General features: G+C 39.9%; 3 protein-coding genes across 5 annotated transcripts in view; 2 read left to right on the plus strand and 1 right to left on the minus strand.

Annotated features, from left to right (window-relative positions):
* The first annotated feature begins 60 nt into the window (after window positions 1-60).
* LOC107513032 (SCAN domain-containing protein 1) lies at window positions 61-11,681 on the plus strand. The gene is made up of 4 exons (XM_016149182.2): window positions 61-194; window positions 2,736-3,173; window positions 3,880-4,043; window positions 11,594-11,681. Exons 2-4 carry the CDS (start codon window positions 2,766-2,768, stop codon window positions 11,664-11,666), a joined length of 645 nt encoding a protein of 214 aa, XP_016004668.2. The 5' UTR covers window positions 61-194; window positions 2,736-2,765; the 3' UTR covers window positions 11,667-11,681.
* Window positions 11,682-13,504: 1,823 nt separating this feature from the next.
* On the minus strand, window positions 13,505-15,092 carry LOC118609402 (translation initiation factor IF-2-like). The gene is made up of 3 exons (XM_036229011.1): window positions 15,088-15,092; window positions 13,998-14,708; window positions 13,505-13,784 (listed from the first exon to the last, which is right to left on the minus strand). The coding sequence occupies exons 1-3, from the start codon at window positions 15,090-15,092 to the stop codon at window positions 13,676-13,678; spliced, it is 825 nt and encodes a 274-aa protein (XP_036084904.1). The 3' UTR covers window positions 13,505-13,675.
* Window positions 14,030-27,593, plus strand: part of CDC42 (cell division cycle 42) — a 38,801-nt gene continuing 25,237 nt past the window's right edge. For 2 of the 3 annotated variants that reach the window (XM_016149280.2, XM_016149281.2), the window contains exon 1: window positions 14,030-14,128. The gene's annotated coding sequence lies outside the window, so the exon portion shown is untranslated. Of the gene's footprint in view, window positions 14,129-14,275; window positions 14,300-27,593 lie in introns of those variants that run through there. The other variant, XM_036229850.1, reaches the window with a different exon arrangement.

Below are 27,593 nucleotides of genomic sequence, written 5' to 3' on the forward strand. Positions count from 1 at the left end.
TAGGCCTAGAGCGACCCGCTCTCCTACCATCGAACCTAGTCTCCTACTACTTCCAACTTCCGGGGAGGCTATAACTTCCGGTTCCGGCGGTGGGCTACAAAGCTCTGTGCGAAGGAGGTGGTTTCTTTTTCCCGGAGACAGTTGTGGGGCTTGTGGTCCACTTTTCCCCGCCCTTCGAGGTGACACCTGCGCAGGTGAACGGCCCCTTCTCCTGCCTTCCGCTTCCTTTCTCCGCGCGTGGTCTGTTGGGAGCGGAGACCACAGCGTCGGCCGGCCCGAGGAGGGTCTGCCCTTAGGATCTGCGGGATGCTTGGCCTGGCGTAGCCTTGGGCCTCGCTTCAACTCAGAAGGAGGACGTCCCGGTTCTGGAACCCCAGAAGCGCATTTTCCAGCCCGACCTAGGCCCTCTGAGCCGCGCCCATATTGGTGGGAGGAGTCGGGCTCAGTTCCCCATCTAGACTCCAGTAGTGTTCCCACCACCTCTTAGCCTGTGACTTCGGGCAAGTCCCTCTCTCCGATCTTCAGTTTGCTTATCTGAATGGAAATAACAGTAACCGTCCTACTGGGTTATCAGGAGGATTGGATGAGGAAGAGCTGCGGAGTATCTGGCCTGTAAAATTCAATAGTAGCAGCTGTTGCTGTTGTTAATAGAGACAACTGGGGCAGTAGAGAGTCGTATCTGGATTTTAACGTGAGTGGCTAAGAGGAGCATGTAGAAGAGAATGTAAAATGCTCAGCATAGTGTCAGGAAGTAAGGGCTCGGAAAACTGGAGTTAGTTACTTGTGAGGTTAAGCGTTGTTTCTGGCAGGTGGTCTAAAACTGTTAGGATTTATGGCTGGGTCCATCTTTCACAGCCAACCTTGAAAACTGGCTTGCTGACAAGTCAGACGTTTCCTAGAAGCTGGAGTTGTAAAGTCCTCGATGCTGGACTCTAGAATTATAGAAAGGGTGTTTTCCCAAGTGGGTTAGGGGTTTTTCACTCAGAAAGGTTTTGGGCAGGAAGGGAAAGCCTGAAAAATTTTCTCCTGTTTGAGTTGTATGAGATTAATACACCGTGTGGTTAAGAAGAAAACAATACAGAAAATATTAAATGAAAAATGTTTCCCTCTTTTGGTTCCTGCCCCTCAGAAGTAAATACAATTTATTTGCTAACCATCAGGTATTTGTGAGTAAATCAGGTAATAGGAGCTTATCTGTGGGTACTTTCAATTTCCACAGGTGAGATAATACTATTCATGTTGATCTATTCCTTTGTCATAGGGTGATGAGTTATGGATACCTTCACATCAACACTCATAGGCCTACTTCATTCTTTACAAGGCTGCACAATATCTCATTGAATGTCTATTTAATCATTTTCCTGTTGACAGTCACTTCGGTTTTTCCCAGATTTTTCTTTCTCACAATGTTTCATCTAACCTCTCCCTGACTAAATATTTTCTTTTTATCCAAATCACCCTTGAGTTACGGTACTATTTTGTTTTTGCTCTCATCTCTCTAGTTAGTAACAACTTTTGAGAATGAGCAAACCCCTAGATAATAGAATTGCTGTACTCTAAGAATATTCAAGTACAGGGTTTAAAATCAATACTAGAAAATACTTCAGGGAGGCTTTAGAGAAGAGGTGATTAGGAGCTGAGAGCTAGTTGATGCAGGTCAGCTGGTCATTGTTGGTGGTTGTGGGCTCAGTTGTTACCCAGGAAACAGGTTTGAGAGTCTCTAGGGTGGGAGTGATTTTAAATGTGAACACTTCTGTGTAGGCAGGAATTTGTTCTTCATGAAAAAAGATGCTCTCTGAAAACTCACTATATTGTAGGGGTTATACTCTTAATTTAACATACCCTAATGTGAAAGTTTAGACATCACTGTCATTCGAGTCTCCCCCACCCCCTTTTTTAAAAAATAGATTAACATAGGATGTAGTTTTCCTGTAAATAACCCCTCTTTTGAACTGGGACCCTAACTCAAATTAAGCAAAACCTTTTTTTCCTGGCATTTTACAGGTATTTGACCCCCACTACCCTTGGTTTGCTATTCCTGGAGCTATCAAACATCAGGAGATTCTGACAAGTTCAGTTTCCCATACATTGATTGGAGGATCTTGAGATCTTGATTTTAACATAGAGGCTTTTTCATTTTCTTTTTTTTTTTTTTTCCTGAGCCTTAGGCTTCTAAAGTAGTTAACAGTTGCTATTTTTTCATCTTCATGAAATAGGAGGAGTTAGAAAAGACAGAGGAGTAGATGTAAATAAACACATCTTTTTTTCCTCTGAGCATCTCTTGCTTTTGGACTTTGCAAATGCTCCATAAAAGTGGGTGGAGGAAGCAAATACCCGTAATTTTAACAATCCCCCCCCCCACTACAAGTCACATGCATATATAGTATTTTGTTTTTAGTATAATACCCTGTAATTGGGGGGTGGGAGGCGTGGATGAAAGATTCTCTAGCTAACAAGGCCAGGGTTCATTCTTTCTCCTTGAATATTCTTAGAGTCTAGGTTTTTCATTTTGATAAACCATTGACATTTTCTCATTTGTGTCAATTGATTCAACAAGAGGAAAGAAAAACAATTTCTAGTAGCTTTATTAAAAAAAACCTGTTTAAAAAAATTTAAAAACCTGTTAACAGTAGAAAGCTGATGGACCCTGGTCCTGGCCCAGATCCATGAGATCAGGGTGGTTTTAACAGCCTTGGTCTGTTTTTGCTGTCCTTGACTTTTCTCTTTGTGCCTAGGAGTCTGTCATCCTTTTCCAGAGTTCCAGAATGGAGACTGAAGGATACTTGGAGACACAAAGAAATAGAGAAGTCCAGAATGGTCAAATAATGCCACCACCAAATGAGATGGTGGCTGAGGAGCCAGAAGACATGCTAATAATTGTTCCCCAGATCCAGTTTCCACGGGAGCCTTCTAGGCATCCACCAGAGAGCTTTGATGAAGACTGTATGGAAGATGTTGAGGCCATGCCACGAAGGAATCCTTCCAACCCTGCAGCTTCCAGGCAAAGGTTCAGAAAGTTCCGCTATGAGGATGCGGCTGGGCCCAGGGATGTCCTCAGACATCTCCAGGAGCTTGCTGGACAGTGGCTGAGACCTGATAATCACACAAAGGAGCAGATTGTGGAAATGTTGGTGCAGGAGCAATTTCAGGCCGTCTTGCCCGAGGAGCTCAGAGCCTGGGCGCAGAGATGTCAGCCTGGGGTCAGAATCACTGGCTAAGTCTCACCATTTGCTTCTACTTGTGAGACCTAACCAAAGGTTCTTTTTTGTTGCAAGATCCAATTGCAATCAGAAATCTGAACCTCCATTTTTTTTTTTTTGTAATAAGAATCAATCAAAGCCCATGTCTGGACCTCTTCTTGCCTGAGGCAGCTCTATTTCCTGGGACTGTGAACTCCAGAAGGAGTTTCTTTGTGCTCTCGTTAGGACAATCAACCTGCTGCTTGTTTTTTGCTCTGCCGAATGCCTCTTTTTTCGCACTTTGTGACATGCTTTAATTTATTGTTTTTATATATCCAAAGAAGTAACTCACTGGGATGTCCTTGAAATGTTAAAGTTTGGTCCTTAATAAAAATGTGCTGTGGTAATTAACCAGTTTAGCTCTTAGAAGTCAGCATTTGGAAAAGGTGAGATAATTATCAGGAGTAGATGTGAGCTATGACCGTGGCATTCACTGAGCTTGGAACTAGGAACAGGCCTGTCCTTTGTTTTCAAAGTCAAGTTGGACAAAACAGGGTCGTAAGAGGTAAGTAACTCTTACACAGAGCTGTTCAATTTGCTCTTTCTGCATTTCCATCACCTTTGTTCTACAGCTTGTCTTCCTGCAAGAGAACTCGCTGTAATGCCGTCTGACGGTTCTGTTCTGCTCTTCCTGAAACAGGTCATCCTGGCTTTGTGGGTACAGAGACCTGTACTTTGGTTGACAGTTGAGACGAGCAGTATCTATGGTTCTGGGAGAGTAAACAGCAGCTGCTTCCCCAGCATGACCCAGTCTGAAGAACCTTTCTGCCTCTGGCTGGGCTCTTGGATTTGCAGATCTGCTCTGGTAACAAACTTGGTACCAATTTGCAACTAATCTTTTGGGTTAGGAGCTGATTAGCTCCATACTGCTGGCGTTTGTTTAGTACTTCCTGTGCTTTAAGGACTCTTGTAGATGCCAGAATACAAATACAAAACCTAGTTTTCAGGGAATGTATAGTTTGTGAGGACAGAGGAAGGAGCCACCAAAATATATTATTAAAAATGTTAAAGTAAAACTAGTCTGTTTGGTATCCGGTTTTGAGACAGCACTAAGAAAACACATTTCTTATTTTAAAAACATGTTACAAGCAAGGAGGAAATAGGCGAGTTAGGGAAGTGACATTTTAATTGAACTTGAGGAGTAGGAAGGAGTTCACTGCACAGAAGGCACATCTTGGGCAAAAGCGTGGGAATGCAAAAGCCTATATAATGTTTGGGGAATAGTGAATATACAGACAAAAGAACTATGCCTCTTATCGTCTAGGTTAAGCTTTTCTATTCTTAGTTCTAGGAGTAATTGTAACAATGGCATAGAAGTAAGTAACTGATAGGTCCTAGCATCTCCAATGTTTAGGAACATTCTGAAGGTATTTCCTATGGTCTTCAGGGATCAGGAACTCCTCGTGTTAAGGGATTTCCTGGCCTGTACCAGTTTTTTACCTGTTTCAGTGGTCTAGAATTTTACATGCAAGTAAAAGACCGAAAAGTCTTCACCTTACGGATTTTATGGCAAGATAGCTGAGATTTTTTTAATTAAGTGAATGTAGCACAGATATTTTTCAACCGCGATACTGTGGGGCCACATAATTTTTTGTAGCCGTTTCTCCTGTGCATTATAGGATCTTTAGCAGCCTCCTTAGCCTCTATTGACTAGATGCCAGTACACACTTCTAGGTATGACAACCAGAAATTTCTCCAGACATTGGCAAATGTCCTCTCAGGGCAAATTTGTGGTGGTTGAGAACCACTGATTTAGTAGAGTTCATCACAGACATGCCATAAATGACCCTTAGGCAATGAACATGGCCACTCATCCTGGAGCAAAAACTTGACCCTAGTTTGGCCTTTTTCCATTGTTTTTGGAAATTCTAATTTTGCAAGTGTCTCAAGAATCTCCTACATGTAAAATGTTTCTTTTGCTTTTTAAAAAATCTTTATCTTACAATTTAAAATAACATTTCTTGGATTCATTTGATAGAGAAAAAGTATGAAAAAAACAAAAATGGTACATAAACTTCCTAGGTAACACCTATTGATTTTTTAAAAAGTTTTATTATTTGTTTCAAGTATACTAAAAATATCTAACATTAGTTAGATATTTATGTAGTTTATACAACAATCCCCCTAATTGCTCTTTCTCTCCTCTGGCTCTCCACTTAGCCATTACATTAATACTAACAGCATTCCCTATGCTGTGATCCCCATCCCTGTGACCATCTATCAACTACTAATTTGTACTTCTTTAACCCTTCATCCCTTTTTCCCAGCTCCCCAACCTCTGTCCCCTCTGGTTGTCACCAGATGGTATATATTTGTGAATTTGTTTTTGATTAGTTTGTTCTTTTTGTTCTTTAGATTCCGCATATAAGTGAAATCATATGGTATTTCCTATTGATATTTTTTAAGATGAAAGATACGTTTGTATGTGGATAGAAAAATTCAATGGTATAGAAGGTTATAAGAGGAAAATGTAAAAGCTCTCTTCCCATTGACAGTGTATGTGCCTTCCAGAAAATATGAATGGTACATATGTAAGCAGATACATAAGCACATCTGTGTGCACACATCCCTTTCTTATTTACACGAAATATGTTATGCATGTTTATTATATATTTTTTTTCTTGCCCGATAAGCCTTAGAAGTCTTTTGCTAGCAATATAAAGAGATTTATTTTAAAAACATTTTTGTGTCAATTTCATAGTACTTTATATGTCTAATACTTAGCCTAATACTTTACAGTAAAAAGTGCAAGGTAGAGTATTTGGGTATGGAATCAAATCTCCAAAGCATAAGTGAGGTTTAGAGAGGTGATTGACAGAGCCAGGACTCAACCCTTACCTTCCAAAACCAGAACTGGTTCAATTTGTGATTGTCCAGAAGTCTCCCAGCAACCCTGTGGTACCAGCTCCTTCCCAGGGAAGTGAATTTACAGATGAGATTCCGTGCCCCAAACAAATCCAGTAAGAGAAGCTGGAGTTCATCTCCATTTCATCTGACTCTAGCCCCATGCCCTTGTCACAAGGTCACACTACCTGGATATCAAAAAGTAAACCAACTTCATTGTTTCAAGGGCTCTGGGGACTTGGGAGTACAGTAATTCCCTATATTGCCACTCCCTGAGATGATTCCTGTGCTTTCTCTACTAGGTTGGCACTACACAGTTACCGATAGCGTCTCATTGTCATTTCTTGAGTCAATATAGATCATGATTTTCAAGAACCCTGACACCTTTTAGTTCTGTGAGTGATAGGGAATGAGGAAAATGGAGAGACCAGAAGGAAGTATTTCTAAAACATCGTGTGTCTAATTTTCCCTTTGTGATTATTTTGACTCCAAGTTTTACAAAAGAATAATTTCATCTAGTTACTGAAAAATGCTCCTGCCAGATGGCTGCTCGTGAAAATCAGTGTTGGGACCACAAGGTAATACGAGATTGCTAGCAATTGGCTGGTGCCATGGAAAAGTATGTCATTTGTTGGGCAGCTACTCCCTGAGCAGTGAGTTGGTGCCAGGCCCTGGCTGCTGGAGAGGAGGCCAACTCCAGGAGGGGCGGGGGCTGTGAGGGGTTCACTACAATGGTGGTGGTGGCTAGGGAATTAAAGTGTAACTGGCCTTCCCAAGAGCATCATGTGTGGTCAGCTTCCACAGGCAGCTCAGTACAGTGCACTTGACAATGACTTGACTATTTTGCTAAACATTTTCCACCCACTGCCATGCATTTATTGGACATTTTTCCTTGGCCTGGAATGCCCCTCCCCCAACCTGCCAGCCTACTCCTATTCATTCTTTATGACGCAGATAGGCATGGTCACCTTCCTGAAGCCTTCTTTGATGCCTGCCTTGATAGCATCTGAAGCCCTCCTGTGAGCGCCCATAAAACCTCAGCTTTAGTTCTCTTTCAGTCCCCGTTCATTCAGCAAATATAAATTGTGTACCCAATGTGCTTTGCTCTAAGTATCACACTGTAGGGCGTCTAGTTTGTGTTTCCAGGCAGATTGTGAACTCTGAAGACAATCTCTATGTTCCTGGCCTCCAACATAGGGCCTGCACATGACTGGTCCTTAAGGAACAGTTTGATTTTTGCAGGAGACGTGGGTGCTCCCTCCTTTAAGGTGTTTTCCTTCTAGTGAACATAATTAGGGTTCATGGGAGACCATTAAGTATTACATTGGGGAAGGGGCAGGGAGTGAGATTATTCATTACTGTGTAAGGGCTGGGGATGGCAGAGTAAATAAAACCAAAGAATAAAGAGAAGGCTTCATGTGGGTGGCTGGCTTCTCTCAGTTTCGCATCTGACCTTGTAAAGAAGTAAGGTTAACAGCTCTGTGCTAGCTCTGCTTGAAAGCTCTAGGGCCCCCTGGGTGCCTAGCAACAACCTGACTGCCCAGAGTGGTGATTTTGAAGCTGGGTGTGTCTTCTAGGCAGGAAACCACCACCACCACCAAAGCAGCTAGGGCCTTCCCTTCACTTCCTCTGAGCCCAGACTTCTCCCACAATTGAGGCGAATACTTAGTGTTTTGGAACTCTTAGGGGTACAAATGAGATGTTTCTAGCAAAGATAACTTCAGCACTTAGGAGATGTTTGATCTCAGACAGAGCGTGTCACCTTTCTTAGCTTCAATTTCCATACCTGTCTTATTCCCAGCTAGGGTTACCCTAGCTCAGCACCAGAAACACAGGAACATTCAATAAATGCTATTGTATCTGAATCTACTTGTTTAGGGGAAGACTAATTGAGTCTCAACTGTTCCTTTGATCTTGTTCTGATCCCTTGAACAGCTCCATCTCATTCCTAATTTCTATATATAAAATCTTGTCTTATTGTCCTATTCGTCCCCATCCCTCTCTTTGTTGCTTATCTTATTCACAGGCATTAAGCCTCATCATTGAAAAAAATCCACACTTCTTAAAAAATCACAAGTGTTTTGTTTTTAGGCCAATTCTACTACTATAGTCACATTTAATTTTTTTTTAATTTAAATATAACACACATCTTGTAAAGTGCACAAATCTTAATTGAGCAAAGTGGGCATACTCCTATAACAGTCTTACAGATGAAGATACAGGTTGCTAGCACCCCAGAAGTCTCTCTCGTGCCCTCTCTTGGTCATTAACCCCTGAAAGTAACTGCTATTATGATTTCTCTTGCCATAGTGTTGCCTGTTTCTGCACCAAATAGAATGATACAGTATATACCCTTTTGTGTCTGGCTTCCTGTCTTCAATATTATGTCTGTGAGATTCACCTATTCCCTGAGCATCCTGCTTTTTCATGCCTGTGTACCTAGACATGCTTATTTTTTCTACCAGGAAGTTTTCTGTTCTCCCAGCATGTCTCGCCCTGGCCAGTCTGTGCAAGTCCTTTAGACTCAGATGAAACCTCGCTCCTTTGGGAAACCTTCCTGGATCAGCTCCGGGTTTGAATCCCAGCTCCTCTACCCACCAGCTGTATGACTTTGGGCAAGTGTTACTAATAACCTCTTCATGCCTCATTTTGGTTGAATATCATAGTTTCTTTATTCCAGAGTTCTTGTGAATTTCAAATGAGATAATCCATAGTAAATACTTAGAACAATACCTGGAACATAGGAAGTACTTAATGAATGTTAGGCATAGCTATTGTGTACATGTGCTGCTGAAGTGAGCACAGGCACAGCTATTGTGAATACTCGGCTTTTCTTATTCACCGACATCCTTGTATATACTCTTGTCCTAGCAATTATTTCGATTATTGTTTGTCCCACTATTACACCTTGAGTAGGGATTTTGTCATCATTTGTTGTATTTCTTCAACAGATATGTATTGAGATTGCACTATATTCTAGCACTTGATACAGTGGTGAAGGAGGCTCTTAAATTTATTTTTTAATGGGAGGAGACATAAGACAAAAGTGAGATCGTTTGGGTTCTATGAAGCACTATGAAGGAAATAAAGCAGTGTGGTGTGAGAGTGCGTTGGGGTGCCACTTAACCTGAGTGAGGAAGGGGCCTTCTTGAAGAGGTGATAGTTAAGACCTACAGGGTGAAAAGGAGCAGGCATGTACAGAGTGGGAGACAGAACAGCAAGTACAAGTTCTGAGGAGGGAGCAGTAAGCTCAAGTATGTCTTGAGAGAGAGAGGGCATCGTGGCTGGAGCCCACAGAGTGAATGTATGGTCCAGAGGAGGTTGGAGGGATGGGCAGGAGCTAGGAGAAGCCATCGAAGGGGTAGAGCAGAGGGATATTGATCACCTTTGCATCCTAGGTACGCTCACTAACTTGAATGTTGGTCACAGCTGCCCATGACCAGTGTGGTCCACCTGAGCGATTTTCAGATAGTTTTCAAGTTAGAACTTTATTATTGTGCCATGTGCCTCTGAATTCTTACTGAACCCTGCCATTTGGGAGTGGAGTTACTCAGTTATTTCTAGACTTTTCTCTCCCCTATCCCATCTCATCCACCCTCTTCAATGACCCAGATTATCTCCACCAGAGAGATGTGTAACAGATGAAGGAGGCAAGTCTGGGCCAGTTGGAGAAAAGGCGAGTAGGAAACAGGTTTTGTCAGTTTATTTCCTTTCTCCGATTCCTGGAATGGTCAAGGTTCCTGGGCCAGGGTACTAATGTGACACAAAGGGGAGGAGGGAGACTGAGCCACAAGGAGGGGCTGCAGAAGGGGTGGGGGTGGGATTGGGATCAGAGCCAGGAGACCACAACTCTAGCTCCTTATGGCATGGCAAGCCAAACCAGGAGCACATCTGGCATCCTAGCAGCAGAGTGAAGCTGCTGATGAAGCGCGGGCCATCAGCCAGAGTAGGGAAAGACCAGTCAGTAAATCAGAATGGAAGAGGGTAGGCTTGATTCTTAAGTGGGGGGGAATTTATACAAAATCAACCTTAACAGCAGTGAGACTTTATTATTTTTTTTTTTTATTGAATTATTTTAACCTTTATTTCTATGAAATATTACCCATGAGAAAAAGCACATAACACAAATGTACAGTACAGTGAATAATTACAAAGCAAACATCCATGTAATCATCACCCACGTCATGAAATAAAACATTGCCAACACAGTCCCCCTGCACTCCCCATTCCTCCCAGATTGCAATCTCCTTTAGACACAGCTGGTAGCTGGGTTTTTTTTTTTTTTTTTAAAATAATAATCACTTCTGGCTTTTCCTTAATAGTTTTATAAACTATGACTCACACAAGTTTTAGATTAGGATTCCCTTGTGTAAATCCTCAATCTGAAGACTGAAGGTGAGTCTCTTTAAACTGGATCCTCATTTCTGAATCTTCACAGGCCCTGGGGAAACAGATGGTGGTGGGTTTGCGGTCTTTGGCATCTGGCAACAGATGTACTTCTGAGGCTTCTCTCATTCTGCCCACTTTAAGTGCTCACTGTGTTTATGGTACCTGAAGAGTATGGTGAGGGGCATGGAGATGCATCTAAAACTGCACCTGGCCCTGGGAGCTTGCAGTAGGGCAGAGATAGCTTGGGGACACACAACAGAACAGAGTGAAGGCCTGAAGAAGTTCCCAAAGAAGTGCTATGGGAGTTTTGAAGAGGCAGAGATCAATTTTGTCAGTGGGAAGCAAAGCAGGCTTTGTGGAAGAAGTGGCGGTATGTTCCTTCATGCATTATTTATCAAACATTTTTGAAGGCTGGCAGTGTGCCGGGTCAAAGGATACAAAAATGAATAAGATCCCTGCCTGCTCATGGCCTAATGTTTGTATTAGGACATATAAATGATTCCAATATGGTATGCTTGAAGTATAGAGTGTAATAGGCATGATTAGTGCCTGGAATTGTCAGAGAAGGCTTCAGAGCTGAGGTCTAGGCTAGTACTTAAATGAGAGAAGGAGTTTCGCAGACAGAAGGGAACCACTGAATCTGCAGAGGCACGAGGTGGGAATGGACACAGATCAGTGTCGGCAAAAGGGGATAGTTCATGGTGGCAAGGAAAGTGGGACTTGATAGGATGGATGAGCGGGAAAAGTGTTATAGGCAAAGAACAGCATGAGCAGGGGCATAAAGGCAAGATATGGTACCTGCATGCATAATACTAAATCAGTTTAGCTGCAGCGCAAGGTGTGTGATGGAAGGTATGATGGTTAATTTTATATGTCATCTTGACTGGGCCATGGGGTGCCCAAATATTTGGTCAGACATTCTAGGTGTGTCTGTGAGTGTTCTGGGTTGAGATTAACATTTGGATAGGTAGATGGAGTACTGCAGACTGCTCCCCCTAATGTGATGAGCTTCATCCAATCAGTTGAAGGCTCGAATAGAACAAAAAAGGTAACTGACCTTCGAATTAGGGAAGATTTTTTTTCTTAGCTTTGGACTCAAACTGGAACATAGGTTTTTCCTGGGTCTTGAGGCTGTTGGTCACTGGACTGCAATGGAGACATTGGCTCTTTTGGTTCTCAGGACCTAGGACTTAGACTGGAACTACACCATCAGCTCTCCTGGGTCTCTTAACTTGCCAACTCACCCTGTAGATCTTGGGACTTATCAGCCTTCATAGTTGTGTGAGTCAATTTCATTATATGTATATATGATGGTAAATAGGTAGATATAGATAGATGGAGATACAGATCTTTCCAATTGGTTCTGTTCATTTGGAGAACCCTGACTGATACAGAAGGGAAAAGGAAATAACTTTAAAAAGGCAGGTTGGTGCCAGATCATTGAAGACACAGAATGCCTGGCTAAAGGACTTTGAATTTTAATTTGAAGACAAAGGAGAAAACACTGGGAGTTCCTGAGCTGGGGAGTGACTTAATAAGAACTGTGATCTGGGAAGATGAAGTTTGTGCTGTATAAAATGAATTAAAACAGATTCTCAAAGGAAACCTCCAGGAATTTGATATTAATTCTGTGGGTATAGGATTTATGATTCAGAGAAGGTTGGGAGTCCCTGGATGTACAATATTGCAGGGACCCAAAGCAGATATAGGCACCACAGAACCTGGAGCAGGTGGGAACCAGAAGATAGTTTCAGTGGTGCTGATGGGGCTTCTGAGAATGAGACCAAGACGGGGGAATCAACAGAGCTGAGAAATGGACACAATGAAACTAAGTCCAAGTGGCACTGTTTGAGCCCTTGAATGCTGTCTGGGTTCAATGCGCCAGTAAATTCCCTATACTCCCTGAGCCAGGTTGAGTAGGTTTCACAACTGCAAGACGCTTGACGATCACTGTCATCGCTACTTCCCATGTCTGCCCTTGTGCGGTACTTGCCACCCACCCTCTACATGATTCCCAATTCCCTACCTGCTCCAACCCCTGTTCCCACCCTCATTTCCAAGTTTTCAGCTACTCAGAAGGCCCTTGTGACAAAAACCTGACAACATAATAGACAAAGTGCTAAGTGAGTGCTTGTCCCCAGAACAAAGGCAGGAAAAGTCAAGTAGTTGGGTGACACCCCATCAAGATACTGCTGTCGATGGAAAAGGCAGACATTGTTTGCAGACATTCATGGGGTTGTGAGATGGGATGAAGTAAAGGTCACTGCCAACTGGTCTTGCAGAGGGAGAAAAGACAATCAGTTTTCCCCCAAGTTTAAGAAACTAAACATGTTTATAATAATCAAAAATTTATAATAGCCCAGAACAACCTAAATTCCAGCAGTAGATTGGTTAAATATTGTAATGCCCATACATTAGAATACAGCCTTTACAAACAAAGCTTTATATGCTTTATAAGAGAAAAGCAGATTACAATCTGTTTTGGTGCAATGGATGTGTGTGTATGTATATAAATATTTGAGGTGTACACCAAAATGTTAATAGTTGGTATTAGGGGTAGGACTGCAGCTGAAGCTTATCTTTTGATTTCTCTATAATAAACCCGCTGGATAGTATAATAGTGTACTGGTCAACTAGAGCCAGCCTTCTGGGTGTAAGTCCCAGCTCTGCCACTGCATGTCTTGGATTCTTTGTGCAAGTCTTGACACCTTTGAGCCTCCGTTCATGTATCAATAAATGGGGGTACTAGTTCTTATAAAATGGTCGTTGAGTAGTAAATTAGCTACTATTACATGCAAAGTTGTTAGCATCATGCCTAACCACTCAAAAATGTAGTTATTCTTGCGTAATTAAAAAATCCAAAAAATATGGCTATGAAATTAAATATTGGAATATCTGTGGTATCATCAATAAATGAACTATTAAGATAAGTTGTTTTTCTCTAACGCTAGGAAACATCTGAGAATACGACAGCAAATGTGCCTATTCTCCGGAAGCTTGCACAGTAGCAGAGACGACAAGATAAACAGGTGTTGTGAGGCTAGGATGATCAAGAAGGGCTGAGAGCCAACCCAAGAGCTGGTAAAAAGCAGGCAGGGGGAACAGTGAGTGCAAAGCCTTGCAGTTGGAAGTCTTTAAACCGAAAGAAGACGATGTGGCTGGGGTGAGGGGCATGGGGGTGTACGGAGAGATGAGAACAGCTCTTAACGGCATGCGGACCCACAGAATACAGTCCTGTGGGAACCTGGGCCATTCACCGGCAGTGTGGTATCGGACGTGTCACTGTCCCCTTTTGAGAAGCATCTGTCTTCTCTGCAAAATAGGGATAATATTTTAATTCACAAGGTTGCAAGGATCAAAAGGAATCGTTTGCAAACGATTATTTACAGTATTATTACAAATACACCATGGGAGAAAGACTAGCGGCTCACAGCCGCGAACAAGGGACCGGCGTGCAATAGGCGGCGCGAAGAAGGGCGGTGGATGAATTCAGGTCCCGCCTCAAAGCGCTTGCCCTCCGCTCACCTTCTGGTCCCTCCCACTTCCGCGGGTACCCAACCGAACGTTGCCTGCGTGCTGACGTCAGGCGCGTGCCCCTGTCCGGCAGCTGAGGAGACCCCGCGCAGTGCTGCCAACGCCCCGGCGGAGAAGCTGAGGTGAGTGCGGGGCCCGAGGCTCCCCGCGAGAGCGGCGGCCCCACTGTCCCGGGCCTGCCGACCCTGTCCTGTCCCAGTCTGCGGGGATACCCCGCCTCTGGGATCCCGGGAAACCTGAGAGCGCGGGGCGCGGGTGGGAGGGGGATGCCCGGCTCGCGCGGCGCCGTCAGGGTGAGCGCGGGTCCGCGTTCTTTCAGGGAGCGGAGGGAGGGAGCCGCAGCAGTGAAAGCGGGGGGCGCCTGCTCCGCAGAATGGAGCGCGGCCGGGGCGCAGGGTACCGGCTTGAGGGCGCGGGCGGGGCCGGGCTGTCACCGGCCACGGCGGAAGGAAGGGGTCACACCCATCTCGGTAGCCCGGGCTCCCCTCCCCCGGCCGGTTCCACGGGCCTCGAGGGAGGGCGCCGGGTCGGGGCGCGGTGGGCCTGGACCTCGAATCCGCTCGTGGGCGCCAGGCTGAACGGGAGTGTCGGCGGCCCGGGCCACCGGGCTCGGTCTGCCCTTTTGCTCCGGCTTTGACTTCCTGCTTCTCCCGGCGCTGCCGCGGACATTTTGCGGCGGGCGGGGGGAGGGGAGCGGAATTGCTAGCGCGGCGGGGAAGTGGCAGTCGGGGAGGGGGCGGCTTGCTGGCCACCCGCGTCTTTGCCTGCGACGCGCTTACTTCTGCAACCTCGCCGCCCAACGCTTAGTCCGGGCGCGGCCGGACCGATCACTGTTTCTCCATTCTGCTTTATTCTTGCCTTAGGTTGAGTTCCTAACACCATTTCCGTTTGCTTCTCCAACTCTCTCTCCCTGCTTATTGAGCCGAAGCTTCCTTTTCAGGGAGTTACCTAACCACCTTCCGAAACTGTCGTTTTGCTGCTTGTTTAATTCCTATTAGTAGGGGCAAATTTTCTTTGTTCTTTTTTTTTTTTTTTTTTTCCTCGCCTTTAAGTCCAAGAGAAATGCAGTGTGGAAGATTACGTCATCGCAATATAAGGGATGAGAGTTTTAACTCCTGCAAGGCAGGGACTCACCAAATCAAGACAGTATTTTGCGGCCTTAGTTGGATATCCTGCTTGCTTCCAGTGCATCGTATTTAGATCATGATCTTTCAAGTCCCAGCGTCTCAAATGCACCTAAAAGCCAGGAAGGTTTAAAATCGCAAGATTAGTTTGTGCCAGGAAATAACGCATAAGACACCTACAGCCACTTGCGTAGACAATAACTAAAAATTCCTTTGACTGTACTCGAATGAAGTGAATTTATTTGTGGAAGCAGCACCTTGGTCCAAGATGACTTTCCCAGACTTTTAACTTCTTCCCTATGACTTATAGATTCAATACATATTCAAGTTGAGTCCAGTTGGTTTTTTGTGACAAGGGTGTAGTGATTTTTTCCCCTACTCTTTGCTTGCTAGACACTGTTTTGTAATTAAAACGAGTTTTAGATTTTTAACTAGAAAAACTTGAGTAATATTTTGGGATCACAGTACTTGTTAGGTACATCCTTCATTGATTACAGAGTACTGTAGCACTGAAAAATGTTAGCATTGTAAAGCAAATGAAACCCAATTGTGTAATGCCTTGTAAGGGTAGTTCTTGTTGGAACAAGTACTTTCCTATTGTTTCTCATTTGTATAGTGAGAACAGATTGCTTGTTAAAAACACTTAGAAGTAGTAGGTTTAAGTCAGCTTTTCTTAGTGTTTAGGTGTCGTAGATTGGATAGGTATGGAGCTTGGATCTTCTGAAATATATTTGCCATAATTTATCTCGTTTTAAGAATATAAAAATGCAACACTTATTTGCTGCCTTGAGTCTTCTATATTTAAGAAGTTTAAATATACGTATATCAATTTGTATCTTTCCTCTTAAAAGGTAGCAGAATAGTTTGCATTTACAGTGTTTAGGCTGTGGCAAGGATATAGGAGATTAGTAATTGAGTATTAAAAAGGAGCTCTTTTCCAATAATTTCTTCAGACCTAAAAGGTATCACATCCTTTTCAAATGTTTTGACTTAATAACCAACAGCTGTACTCAGTTAAATCTAAGTTTTTGGGACCCTAAGACCCGTGTTACAACCTAGGATAGACAGGGGCCTTAAACATCAGTGAGAATTCTTAAAGCCCACTGAGACCAAATCTTGATGTTTTTTTGTAACGTCAAGATTTGTTTTATTTGGATACTTTTCCTACTTACAATTTTGTAACCAGAAAAGCATTTCTCTTTATTTAAAAATTGGTTACACATAAAGTGTTTTGATACAAGAGTTGTTGCATTTGGAAAACTTTGAAGTACAATTTACTGTGCCTGTCTGAGAGTAGTATTTATAGGTATTCTTGGAAATAAAAGATTGTACTTTTATTTTTAGATACATTTTAAATGCATTTCTTTATTGTTTTAGGATCTTTTCTGAGAGGATGAGGACCAAACACTTAATGAGCACTTCAGGTTACAGGGCCTCGGCAGGAGACAGAGGGGTTAATATTTTATTTCCTATAAATATATATCCTCATATTAAAGGGCTTTATTATAGGCCTTCAATATTCAATATTCTATTACAAATCTGTTAGTTTCCCCCACTAGAATGTAAGTTCAATTAGAGCAGTGACCTGACATGGTCACTCCTGAATTCCTAGCACCTAGAACAGTGCCAGACACACAGTAGGTCTCAAGAGATGTTTGTCGAATGAATTTGATGTTGTCAGAGGGTAACTTTCTGTGTATTCTATATGCCTGTGTGTTGGTTTCCTGAGGTTTTTGTGCTTGCTCAGCCATATCCATGTTTGGGTTCATTGAGTGATGATTACTAATCTAGTTTTGTTTGTATACATCTGTACTATCTGGAGAGTTTACTATTGCTTAGAAAATCTTTTCTGGTAGTTAGTTCTTATACTCCTAAAAATTATTCAGACTTTAATGTTTGTTTCTTTCCTCTGTTTGCAAAGAGCAGCTTATTTTTTCCACTTCTTCCTCTCTACTCAGCAGTATCAAATTCCTGGTTATGTTTTGTCCCTTACCAGTTTCTACTTTTAGTTACTCATCCCTTCAGTCCAGAATATTTTTGCTAAAGGAATTTTCATTACTTGTCATTTCAGCCATGTCTGCCACTGCTGCTATTATAAGCCCTGGATGTCAAAACTCTTCTCTACTAGTTGCCCTTGGGACATTGGTCTTAAACTGCTTATTTCATGAAGTGAAACTGAATATTTAGCCACCAACATTTCCCTCAAATATTTAGCTGTTATGCTGAAGTGCAGAACAGTTTATAATACAGCAAAAAACTGTATGTTTTTAAGTCATGGTATTCACCAAGAATCGATGGAGTCACCTGAAGAGAACCTTGTTGCCGTTCTGCTTTAACACTACAATTTAACAGTTGTATTGTTTTCTCTCTCTAATAGTAATCCATTATGATTTGGCATTTTAATTCTGCTGTATGTTCTTGAGAGAGATACTGCTAGTTTAGTGATTAAAAGTGGGGATTCAAATCTTAGCTCTGCCATTTATTAGCTATTTGCAATCTAAGTTATATCTTTGTGACTCAGGTTTACCTTCTATAAAATAGGGCCAGCAATAGTCCCTGCCTCAGTGTTAATGAGAATTAAATCAGTTAATCTGTGTGAAGCACTGGCACATAGTACTCTGTAGGTGTTTGGTCTTATTATTATCTCTCTTAGGCCTACTTTTGAGAAGCTACCTGCATTTCCCTCCAAACAACATTTTAATAACCATCTCTTCTCCAGATCAATCTCATGAAAACATTTAAATTATTCAATGAAGTGGAAATTGTTGCCTGCTTTAAATTTTTATTCATATCATACCAGCATACTAGAAGCAAGAGTGTAAGGTCCTAAGTATGCAGTGCGTGGTCTGTGGACCAGCAGCAGAAGCTCACCTTGGAGCCCATTAGAAATCTCAGGCTCCATCCCAATTCTACTAAATGAGAACCTTCATTTTAATAAGATATTCATGCATGTTAAAGTTTGAAGCACCCTCTTCAGGACTGCCAGAGTGGTATAAGGAATTTCAGAAAAATGTTGAGTGCTTTATTCCTTTTTCCCTCTACTTAAGTATAACCTGGCTTCTTTTAGGCAGTGTACCAAAGGTTATTGCAAGGATCATAATCAAAGTGAACGTGAAACCTATTTGGTTTTCAAAAAATTATTATAGTTTCTTGTCTATTGTGTAGAATCACCTCATACCTGGGCTCATCAGGAACAAATGTATCATTTAGTTATTAAAATGCCATTGTCTACTTAGAAATAACTAGATAATCTTAAATTCTAGTTTAGTACTTCAGTTACACATTTGAAGTCTGATGACTTCTTATTGGAAACATTTTTATGAAGAGCATATGATCAGGATTATTTGTTGGTTATGAAAACAAGTGGAATACAAATACAAAATTGGCATTTAGCTGGTCATATTTAAAAAATATTTTCTGCTTTCTTTACTAGAATAAACTCAAATCTCAAGGGGGGAATGTTTAACTCTTTTCCTGGTTAGGGAAAAAAGTGCATCTGCTATCGCTAATGTAACAGGAATGCTACAGTTACTAGAATTTGACATTTTCAGCGATCGAGAATTACTATATTTTGTAATTGGAAATACTAAAAACAGAATGCTGTAAATAGAATGATGTCATTTGTTTCCAAAGACTATCAATATACTAGAGTGATACAAAAATAATAATAAAAGCAAGTATTTCATGGCAAACTTTGGGGGTAAGTTTAGGACTGTAATCCATGAGTTTATCTCGAGGTAAAAGCTGTAGTTGCAAGCACCACCAGCAAGTATTTTCCGGGCAAATGGGAGATTCATTAAAAAATTTTTTAAAATTTTTAATTGCAGTGGAAAAACCACATTAGTCTCAAGTGTGCAACATAGTGATTGGACAGTTATATAACTTACGAAGTGATCACTATTATCCATACGCCATATGTAGTTATTATAATACTGACTATATTAAGGGAAAACGTTAATAAAAATCTAGTCTGAGCTGCCATATTGAGAAATTATTGCTGTAAGTAAAGACTAGATTGAATTTTTCTCTACTAACTTTTCTCCTTTCCTAAACTACTGTTGGAGAAATTCACCAGCACTACCCTGCTGCAGTGTATGCTCTCGTGCAGCGTTTCCTAAACCTTTTGAAATTAAGACAGGCAGAAAACTCTTTGTATGCCATACAGGAGTAAATGAATGAGGCAGCTTTTGGCTGACTGTGGACTCCAAAGGAGTTAGAGGATCATTGTCTCAGACTTAACCAGTGTCCATTCCCAGTGTCCCAAGTGGCAGTATGCAGCCATCTACTATTAGATATTAAACCACAGCTGTCTTTTACAGCTAAAAAGATAATCACTGTTAACTCGTTGTAGAAACAAAAGAGATTGAGAACAGATCGAGCAAGTGACAACCAAATTAAAGGGTGAGAGACGGAGGTGTAATAAAAGAATACTAATGTTAAGTAGATAAGGAGTATGAGAAAGGACACGTTTTATAGAAGAAAGCACAGTAAGATTTCAGCTACAGTCCATTCACTTTATTGGTCGGCAATTTAAAAATACTTGTAATTTTTTGGTTTGCTTTTAAGTCTGTTTAAAAGCAGATGAAGAGGAATAGGAAGTAAAAGAATAAAATTTCTTAAAGAATTATTGTTATCTGTGGTTTCAGGGATTTTCATTGTAATAAAACTTCACTAGCGCTACTAGTATTTGTTTCACTAGCTGAATGCTATTGGAGAGGAGCTCAATTTTAGAATCTCCTGAAGCAGAATTAAACCATCTTTATCATGTAGTCCTTTGCCAGAAAACCACATTTTTATCGTGGAGTTTAATGGTTAAATTTTATAATAAATTTAGATTTTAAAATGTAAAATACCGTTTATCTGATAACTAGGAAAAAATGGGTGGTTTCAGTGAATATTAGAGTGCGAGGACTTAAATCACTAAAATAACCCTCATGTTTCAGAAGGTATACAAATAGCTGCGGAAGTGTTTGAATTATTTAAGGTCATATTTATTTGTTCTCATCCTAGGGCCAAAGGGAATGTTAGATTATTCTGGGAGTTTATAAACCAGGAGAGATGAGGAGTAATGAATAATTTTTAATTTTAAAAGTGATTGTTGTGTTGTTTCCCTAATGTGTTTCAGAATACCTGAAAGACGTTTCCATGGGGATGGGTGTCAAATTAATTGGAAATCCTACTTATTATATCCCTATCTTGGAAATTCATAATGTATATGTTTATTAAAGCCTTGGAGAAGTTAGATTGTCAGAGAACCTTGTTTAATTCAGTGTTTCTTATTTGATGGAGCTTCCTCCCCTTGACCTCCATGGAATGCCCTTTAAAGTTTTGAGAAAATGGACTGGGAGACACTGGTATCTGGGGCTTATTAATCTCCATTAGGTTCAAGGGCTGTTGGTATGTCCAGACAATGCTTGTAAAGGATGGAAAAATGGGAAACATTTTTTCAAGTTTCTGAGGCAGGTGAATGAATGGTAGACTTCAGCATAGGCCATGAATTATGCTTGCCTACGCCCCAATCAACAGCTGTTGTATAGAAATTGCTAATTTGCAATTTATTGGGTTGGAACTGAGCATGTTATATATAAAATACACCCTTGGGGTACCTATGAGAGAATAGCTCCATCTCAACTTAAAATTGGGGCAAGGTATTGGAAGGGAGAAGCTGTCCAATATTAGGGACTGTGGGAGTGATTGTCCAGTGGCTGCAGCAGAAACTTCTGAAATAGAGTCACTGTCTCCAGTTTCTTCTATTTTTGGAGTGATGATTTTAGTTTGAGTATTTTAATTTTTTCCCAGTATTCTGAAAAGCTTGCAGTAATTTCAAAGCCAATATTTTAATGCAGTAAAGTTATATAATTCATAACTTTTATTTGCTCTACAGATAATTTGTTTTTTTAAAAACAGTTGTTCACATACATGAGAAGTTAAGTTTTTAGGAGGTTGTGGCAGTAATCTATAATTTTTTTGTATTTTATAATTTGGCATATTTCTTTCGCTTTTTCGTCTTGTCACACGTATTACCTAGTCCTTCCCCCGCTTCTCTCCCACAAAACCCACCCAATTTCATGTTTTAGGTTAATTTTTTTTTTTTCTGGTGTGTGTATGACATGGAAATGAAGATACATTCTCCTAAAAACTTGTCTATGGTTCTAGTTAAATTAGAGCCAGGAACAGAAAAATTATTTTACTTATACCTGTGTTACCAGTTATCTGGGAGACGTGGGAGAGTAGGGGAAAGACAATTTTGTATATCATGGTTGGATTTAGGAGCTTGTGTTGGGCTGTCTTAGTTCTTAAAAAAGAAATACCATTATTTGATAATTGACTAAGCTTTCTCCAGGATCAAGATGAATTCGTATCCTGGATGTGACATAAGTTGAAGATCCAAAAAGTTTTCTGACACCAAATTTCTTATCTCAGCTACTTTCACTTGGAGAAATTGGAATCATTTCTGTTCTTATGACATATAAATCTGCCTCTCTAGCTCAGTCTCTTCTACATATGCAGATGATTCTTTACAAACCCCCTCCCCCCAAATCTAATAAAAGAAACCTATAATGTAGTTTTTAAGATAGAGTTAATCAGTGGCAAAGATTTTTGTGAAGACCCAGATTCTGTAGAAAATCTTTGGGAATTATGTTTAAATACATTATACACGATTTTAATTGATTTGAATCTGAATTGTTTCAAAATAAGAGGCTTATTGTAATTACAAAATGAGTGTAAGATTGGTTACATTAACTCTTTTACTTTGATATAGTTGCACATAATGTGATACACCTAGTTTGGGGCATCCTGCTTTTTTCCTAGGAGATTGTATTTTTTGGTAGTTTAAAAGTTGGTACAATTGTGGATTCTCAGAACAGAATAAGATAGCTCATGATGATAATTTATTCTCTGTGATACAGGGTGGCTTTAAACACTTTGTGTTAACTGCTTAGCTGGTTCAGGCTGTGGTTTTGACTTTGCCTTTGGAATTGGACTTTTCTCTCAGAAGGGTAGAATTTTTTTTTTTTTTTATCCTGGTAGTAATAGGAGAGGGTTTAAGAGCCTAAAGGACCCATTGAAGGGTATATTCTGAGTCCAAGTCCATTTCGTTTTTTGCTTTACTGCATCTCTAACACATACTATTTTATTTATGAATTCAACAACCCTTTGAGTACATGGTGTGTGAATGTCACTGTTCTAGCTGTTGGGGATATAGCAGTGAATAAAACAGGCCGAAATAAATCTAACACTATAAAATTTACATACTAGTGTGTGTGTTAGAGGTAAATGTTTGGAGAAAGATGACGAGGAGGAGGAAGATGAGGGAGGGCTGGGGGTGAGGTACAGTGGAGTGCTTCAGGGTTTGATAGAACTTGGGGTGCATTTTAAAAATAAGATAGTCATTGGAGTTCTAGCTCAAAAATGACATCTGAGTGAAGACCTGTAGGGAATGTGAATGAGCCATCTAGGCAAGAGAATTCCAGGTAGAGGGAGCAACTATAATCACTTTTTAACAGTGACAAGTACTTTTATATGAAATCTTTAAAAATAGATATTAACCAATGCATTCCATAATGCAGCTGGAGTACCATTATAGAAGCTTAGTTTCCCAAAATATGGTGTATGTGCATAATTTCCCTTGAAACAGTTGATAGTCAAGGCAGAAGTTTGTGCTTTGATGGTGGTGTCCTTGGTTTCAAAGCGTGCTTGAAAAGGCAGATTTGTTGCCAACATATATTGGTTCTTTTTCAGTGTTTGCAATTCTTTGTTGTTTTAGTCTCTTTTAGTGGATAGAACTATATAGTTACACACTACTGCAACCAAGCAAAAACATCTGCTGTCATGCCAGCTGTACTGCACTGACACAGATCTTGATGCAAGTGTTATAGCATCACCTACTATTGTTGGTCTAGTTATTTTTTTCAAGTATATGGTTGAATGCTTCTGTAGACGTTTACCATTAACAACAGATTTTTACATCAATTGTACTTTTACATCAGAATTGACTGATTCAGAATCTTGGTAATTTTGTCTTGTTCTTTAAAAAATGATTTGTGGTTTATAAAACAGACTATGAAAATCTGAGTGTAGGTACCTCTGTCTCATTAGATATAACAAAGCCTACATGATCATGATTAGTTTTGTAGTTGGCATCTCACCTGGTAACCTTTCAAAGGAAAGTTCTCAGCCTTCACTCATTTTACAGTGTGTGTTGTTGCCCGAGTAGTATAGTGACTTATTTTTTTTTTTCGCTGCAAATGTGTGCTTGTATGTAGCATTTCTGATGCAGGCTGGCACATGATTTCATCCTTGATAGACTTAGGACAGAATTTGTATACTGTTTTTGAAAAGACTGTTTTCTTACATGAATGCTTTAAGAACATAATAGCCTGACCTTAAGATTTCTTCTAACTTCTCCATTTCTCTGTGGTGCAAACCTATGTTAATTTCCCAAACTAAAAAACTTCCTCATAATTTACCACCTCCTTGAACAGATCCACTCCCCACCTCTGAACTGTTAACTATTTGTTCTCTATTTTCATTTAAGTCTTGGATTATTAAAGTAGTTTCTTAGTTTAGTTTCTTTACTTTATCTGGTTACCTTTGATAGTCCACCTTGGTAGTCTCCTGTTTGCCTTCCAGGTTAAATTAAAACCCCTCTGCCTAGCTTTCAGTCTTTAATGACTTGGACTCAAACAGTTTTTTGGTTTTGTTTCTTCCAATTTGCGGGTTGGCAGCACTTGTGCCCTTTCTCCTGATATTCCATCTAACTAGAGATTTATTCTCTCTTCAAGACCACTCATATTTTTTACTCTTTTGGAAATCTGGCACTTGTAGTTTATAGTGTAATTTTGTAGCAGTCAGACTACTGCAGTCATGTTAGCCTCTTTTGCTTATAACTTATAAAATATATGAGGTGATGTATGTCAAGCTGTTTAGCATAGTGTTGGGCACAGAGTAGGCATTCATTAAATTACTAAAATGTTTTGAAGGCTTTCAAAGGCAGGGTTTCTGTCTTACCCACTGTAGTACTATAATAGGCTTTTAAATACCTTGCTGACTTTTATAGTTAATAGAATTGTTTCTTGGAAGAACAGAAGTCTATTGTAACATGCTGAAGGTCCTAACTTGTGTCCTGGTGCAGTGAAGATTGTATAAGATCTCTTAGATGCTTAGTCTTGTTTTTTAACACGCACGTGCGAGTAAGTGCTAGCATAGCTGCTGTTAAACTCTTTGCATTTGTTTTTTACACATTAGGACACAGAATTTTAACAGTGTAGTATATGTTTTTAATAACATTGTTACTATATTGATACTCTTCACAACTATTTTAATATGTAGGTACTATTTCATCTTGTGGTATGTTAATCATTTTTTTCTGTTGCATTAACTTTTAATGTTATAGTATTCCATTGTTTCTTGGTATTTTCTTCATTTTGGATAAATTAACTGAAGTATATATTACTTTTAAAGAGAGATACAAATGTTTTAATTGTTGAAATATATTGGTAAATCGAGTGATTTACATTGTTGTATTAAGTGAATGAAGTAGATTATTAAGACAGGTGGTGTAAATATTTTTATGTTTCTTAAGATACATTTGTAAGACATTTAAAGAAACTGCCAAAAAAAAAAAAAAACTGCCTATGCTAGTGAAATAGATTGAGGATTTTGGTGAGTTTGGTGAGTTTGGTTGATCAGGACTCGTTAGTTATTAGACCAGGTTTGCTGATGGTGTTTTTCTTAATTGTTGGATGTGTCTTAGAGATCTTCTCATTTTAGTAGTTTTGTTTTTACAATGAAAGGAAATGCTATATGCATATGGTGAAAACTTCAGCATATGATGAAAAGTCTACCTGTCCCATACACCTCTATCCCCTTCCCAGAAGCAGCCACTGTTATCTAGCAGATATGTCTTTGTAGATAGTCTGCACCTGTGCCTTTGCAGTTAGTCTTAAGTGCCTTTGTAGATCATCTCTGTACCTGTAAGTATATATATATATCTTCTCTCCATTGAAAATTCATGTAAGTCGACATGTTATATACATTGTTCTTCACTTTGCTTTTTAAAACTTAATATATTTTGGCGATCTTTCATGGTAGCACTGTATTAGTTTGCTAGGGCTGCCATAAGAAAGTACCATACTGGGTGATTTAAACAATGGAAATTTATTTCCTCACAATTCTGGAGATTAGAAGTCCAAGATCAAAGTCTTGGGAAGAGTTAGTTTCCCCTGAAGGCCTCTCTTCTTGGATTATAAATGGCCCACTTTTAGGGTCTTCATTTGGTCTTTCCTCTTTTCTGTGTCCTAACCTCTTTATAAGGACTCCAGTGATATTGGATTAGGGCTCACCAACATGATCTCATTTTACCTTAATTCTTTAAAGACCCTATCTCCAAATACAGTCAGTCATAGTTCTGAGGTACTGAGGTTAGGACTTCATCACATCAATTTTTGGGGGATTTGGGGGAGGCATACAGTCCAATCTATAACAGACACTATAGCTCATTCTTTTTAATAGTTGAATAATATTCCTTTGTATTATGACCTATTTTACCAGTTCCCCGTTGATACACATGTATGTGGTCTCCAATCTTGCTCCTGCAAATCAGACTGTGGTAAATATCTTTGTGCCTACCTCTTTGCAAACTTGGAGAAAGTCTTAGAAATGGAATTGTCAGGTCAAAGACTGTTATATTTTGGTAGGTATTGGCCTATATATAGAAACCTTGTTCCTTATTGTTTCTGGTATTTTATTTTTTTGAAAGCAAAAATTTGTCTTGTGTATTATGTCCTAATCTAAAACCACATTTTGTTTTCTGGATACATGATTGACTTTCAGTTAGCGCTTTGATAGAGTATAAACACAGTTCCCTATACAAGATTGCCTAGATAATCAGATTCTCAGTTGACTGTTTACCTGAGTTATTTCACAATGATAAAAAAAGGAGCTCATATTTGAGTGTTAAGTGCTATCTACGGAGGAGTAACTGATTTTTACAACCTATGATGTTAATGCTATTTGTTTTACAAATGGAGAAATAAAAGTCTTTAAAGGGTTATATAGCTTGCTCAAAGTCATACAAGAATGGGGTTATGAGCTGAGGGCTCCTTGACTTGAAAGCTTCTGTGCTTGACTGCTACTCTGTATTGTCTTCCTTGGCCATATTGGAGACTTGATAAGTGTTTGCTGTATGATCAAGTAATGTTATGTTGTCTCTTCTTAAAATAGAGGTGGATTACAACCTTTTTTGTAACATTCAGAATTCTCTGGCTACAAAGATGAAATTTCGTTTAAACTGTTCTTTCAGATCAGAGTGAGAGGATCTCAAAAAGGATTGATTAAGTTAGCAAATAACCCTGTCAAGTAGAAGCACGGGTTTTTCTGAGTTTGTAGTGTTTAGATGTTTTCATTTAACAGTAGTAGTTCTAATCTTTATCATAGGGCCATTTTGTCTGTTGTGAATTTTAATTGGGGATGAGGATAAGATGCCATATTAAGTGTTTACTCTGTGCCAGGTGATATATTAGTTGCTTTATATACATTACCTCATTTCTCTTTATAGCATTTTTTTTTTGAGTTAGATATTATCGTGTAGATGAGAAAATTAAGATAAGAAGTTCTACACATTGAAGTGGAACTAACATTGGAACCCATATTTGCTTGTCTTTAAAAATCCTATGGTTTTTTTTCATGTTATTACTTTAATTAACAAGTTTTTAAAAATTTTTAAAATTTTTATTTTTTCTTGCCCTACGTATATGCTCAGTACTGTATTATGTGACTTGGGAGGGAAATAAAGAACTACAAGCCTAATTTTTCTCTCGGAGATCCTAAAATATTAGAATAAGCACAATCACATTGGCATAAAAACTGCATGATTAAGTAGTCAATGTGATTCACTTATTCAGTATTTACTCTGTGCCCAGTACTGAGCTATTTTCTGGAAATACAGCAAAGCCCTGCCTTTACAGAATTTTTTTTATTTTTTATCTGTATCCCTTACTGTAATATAACACATAAACAAGATAATTATAGATTAAAACTCTACTATAAAGGGAATAAAAAGGGCAATATGATAGAAGTAGGGAAGGAGGGAGTTGGATATTATTCTGATAATGTGCTTAGGGGGATTATTTTTTGAGATGATTTGAGCTGATATCTGAAGGATGAGAAGTCAGCAGCTTATAGAACTGGGTAAGAAATATTCTTGGCAAATAAGAAGACCTGAAGGCAGGACAGAGCCTACCATGTTTGAGAACTATAAAGAGACCTGAGTAGCTAACGCATGGAGAGTGAAGGAGAGGAGTAAGAAATAATGAGATTTAAGAGGTAAGACTGTACCATGGGAGTGCAGAGAATTGGGGCAGTTTTTGATAGCTGGAATACTTAGGGAAGGAGTTTCAGATAATATGGGATTTTGGGGTGGAAAGTTAGTGTAGAAATAGGATGAGTTGTAAGGTCAGAC

Source organism: Rousettus aegyptiacus, unplaced genomic scaffold (genome assembly GCF_014176215.1).
Source record: "Rousettus aegyptiacus isolate mRouAeg1 unplaced genomic scaffold, mRouAeg1.p scaffold_m13_p_1, whole genome shotgun sequence".
Classification (NCBI taxonomy): Eukaryota; Metazoa; Chordata; class Mammalia; order Chiroptera; family Pteropodidae; genus Rousettus; species Rousettus aegyptiacus.

Coding starts and splice junctions, on each gene's coding strand:
- LOC107513032 (XM_016149182.2), top strand. CDS start 2,766: ATGGAGACTGAAGGATACTTGGAGACACAAAGAAATAGAGAAGTCCAG. Junction 3,174..3,879: donor TCTTGCCCGAGGAGCTCAGA/GCCTGGGCGCAG, acceptor TTCCTGAAACAG/GTCATCCTGGCTTTGTGGGT. Junction 4,044..11,593: donor TGGATTTGCAGATCTGCTCT/GGTAACAAACTT, acceptor AGGTTTTTCCTG/GGTCTTGAGGCTGTTGGTCA.
- LOC118609402 (XM_036229011.1), bottom strand. Junction 13,785..13,997: donor GAAGTGGGAGGGACCAGAAG/GTGAGCGGAGGG, acceptor CCTATTTTGCAG/AGAAGACAGATGCTTCTCAA.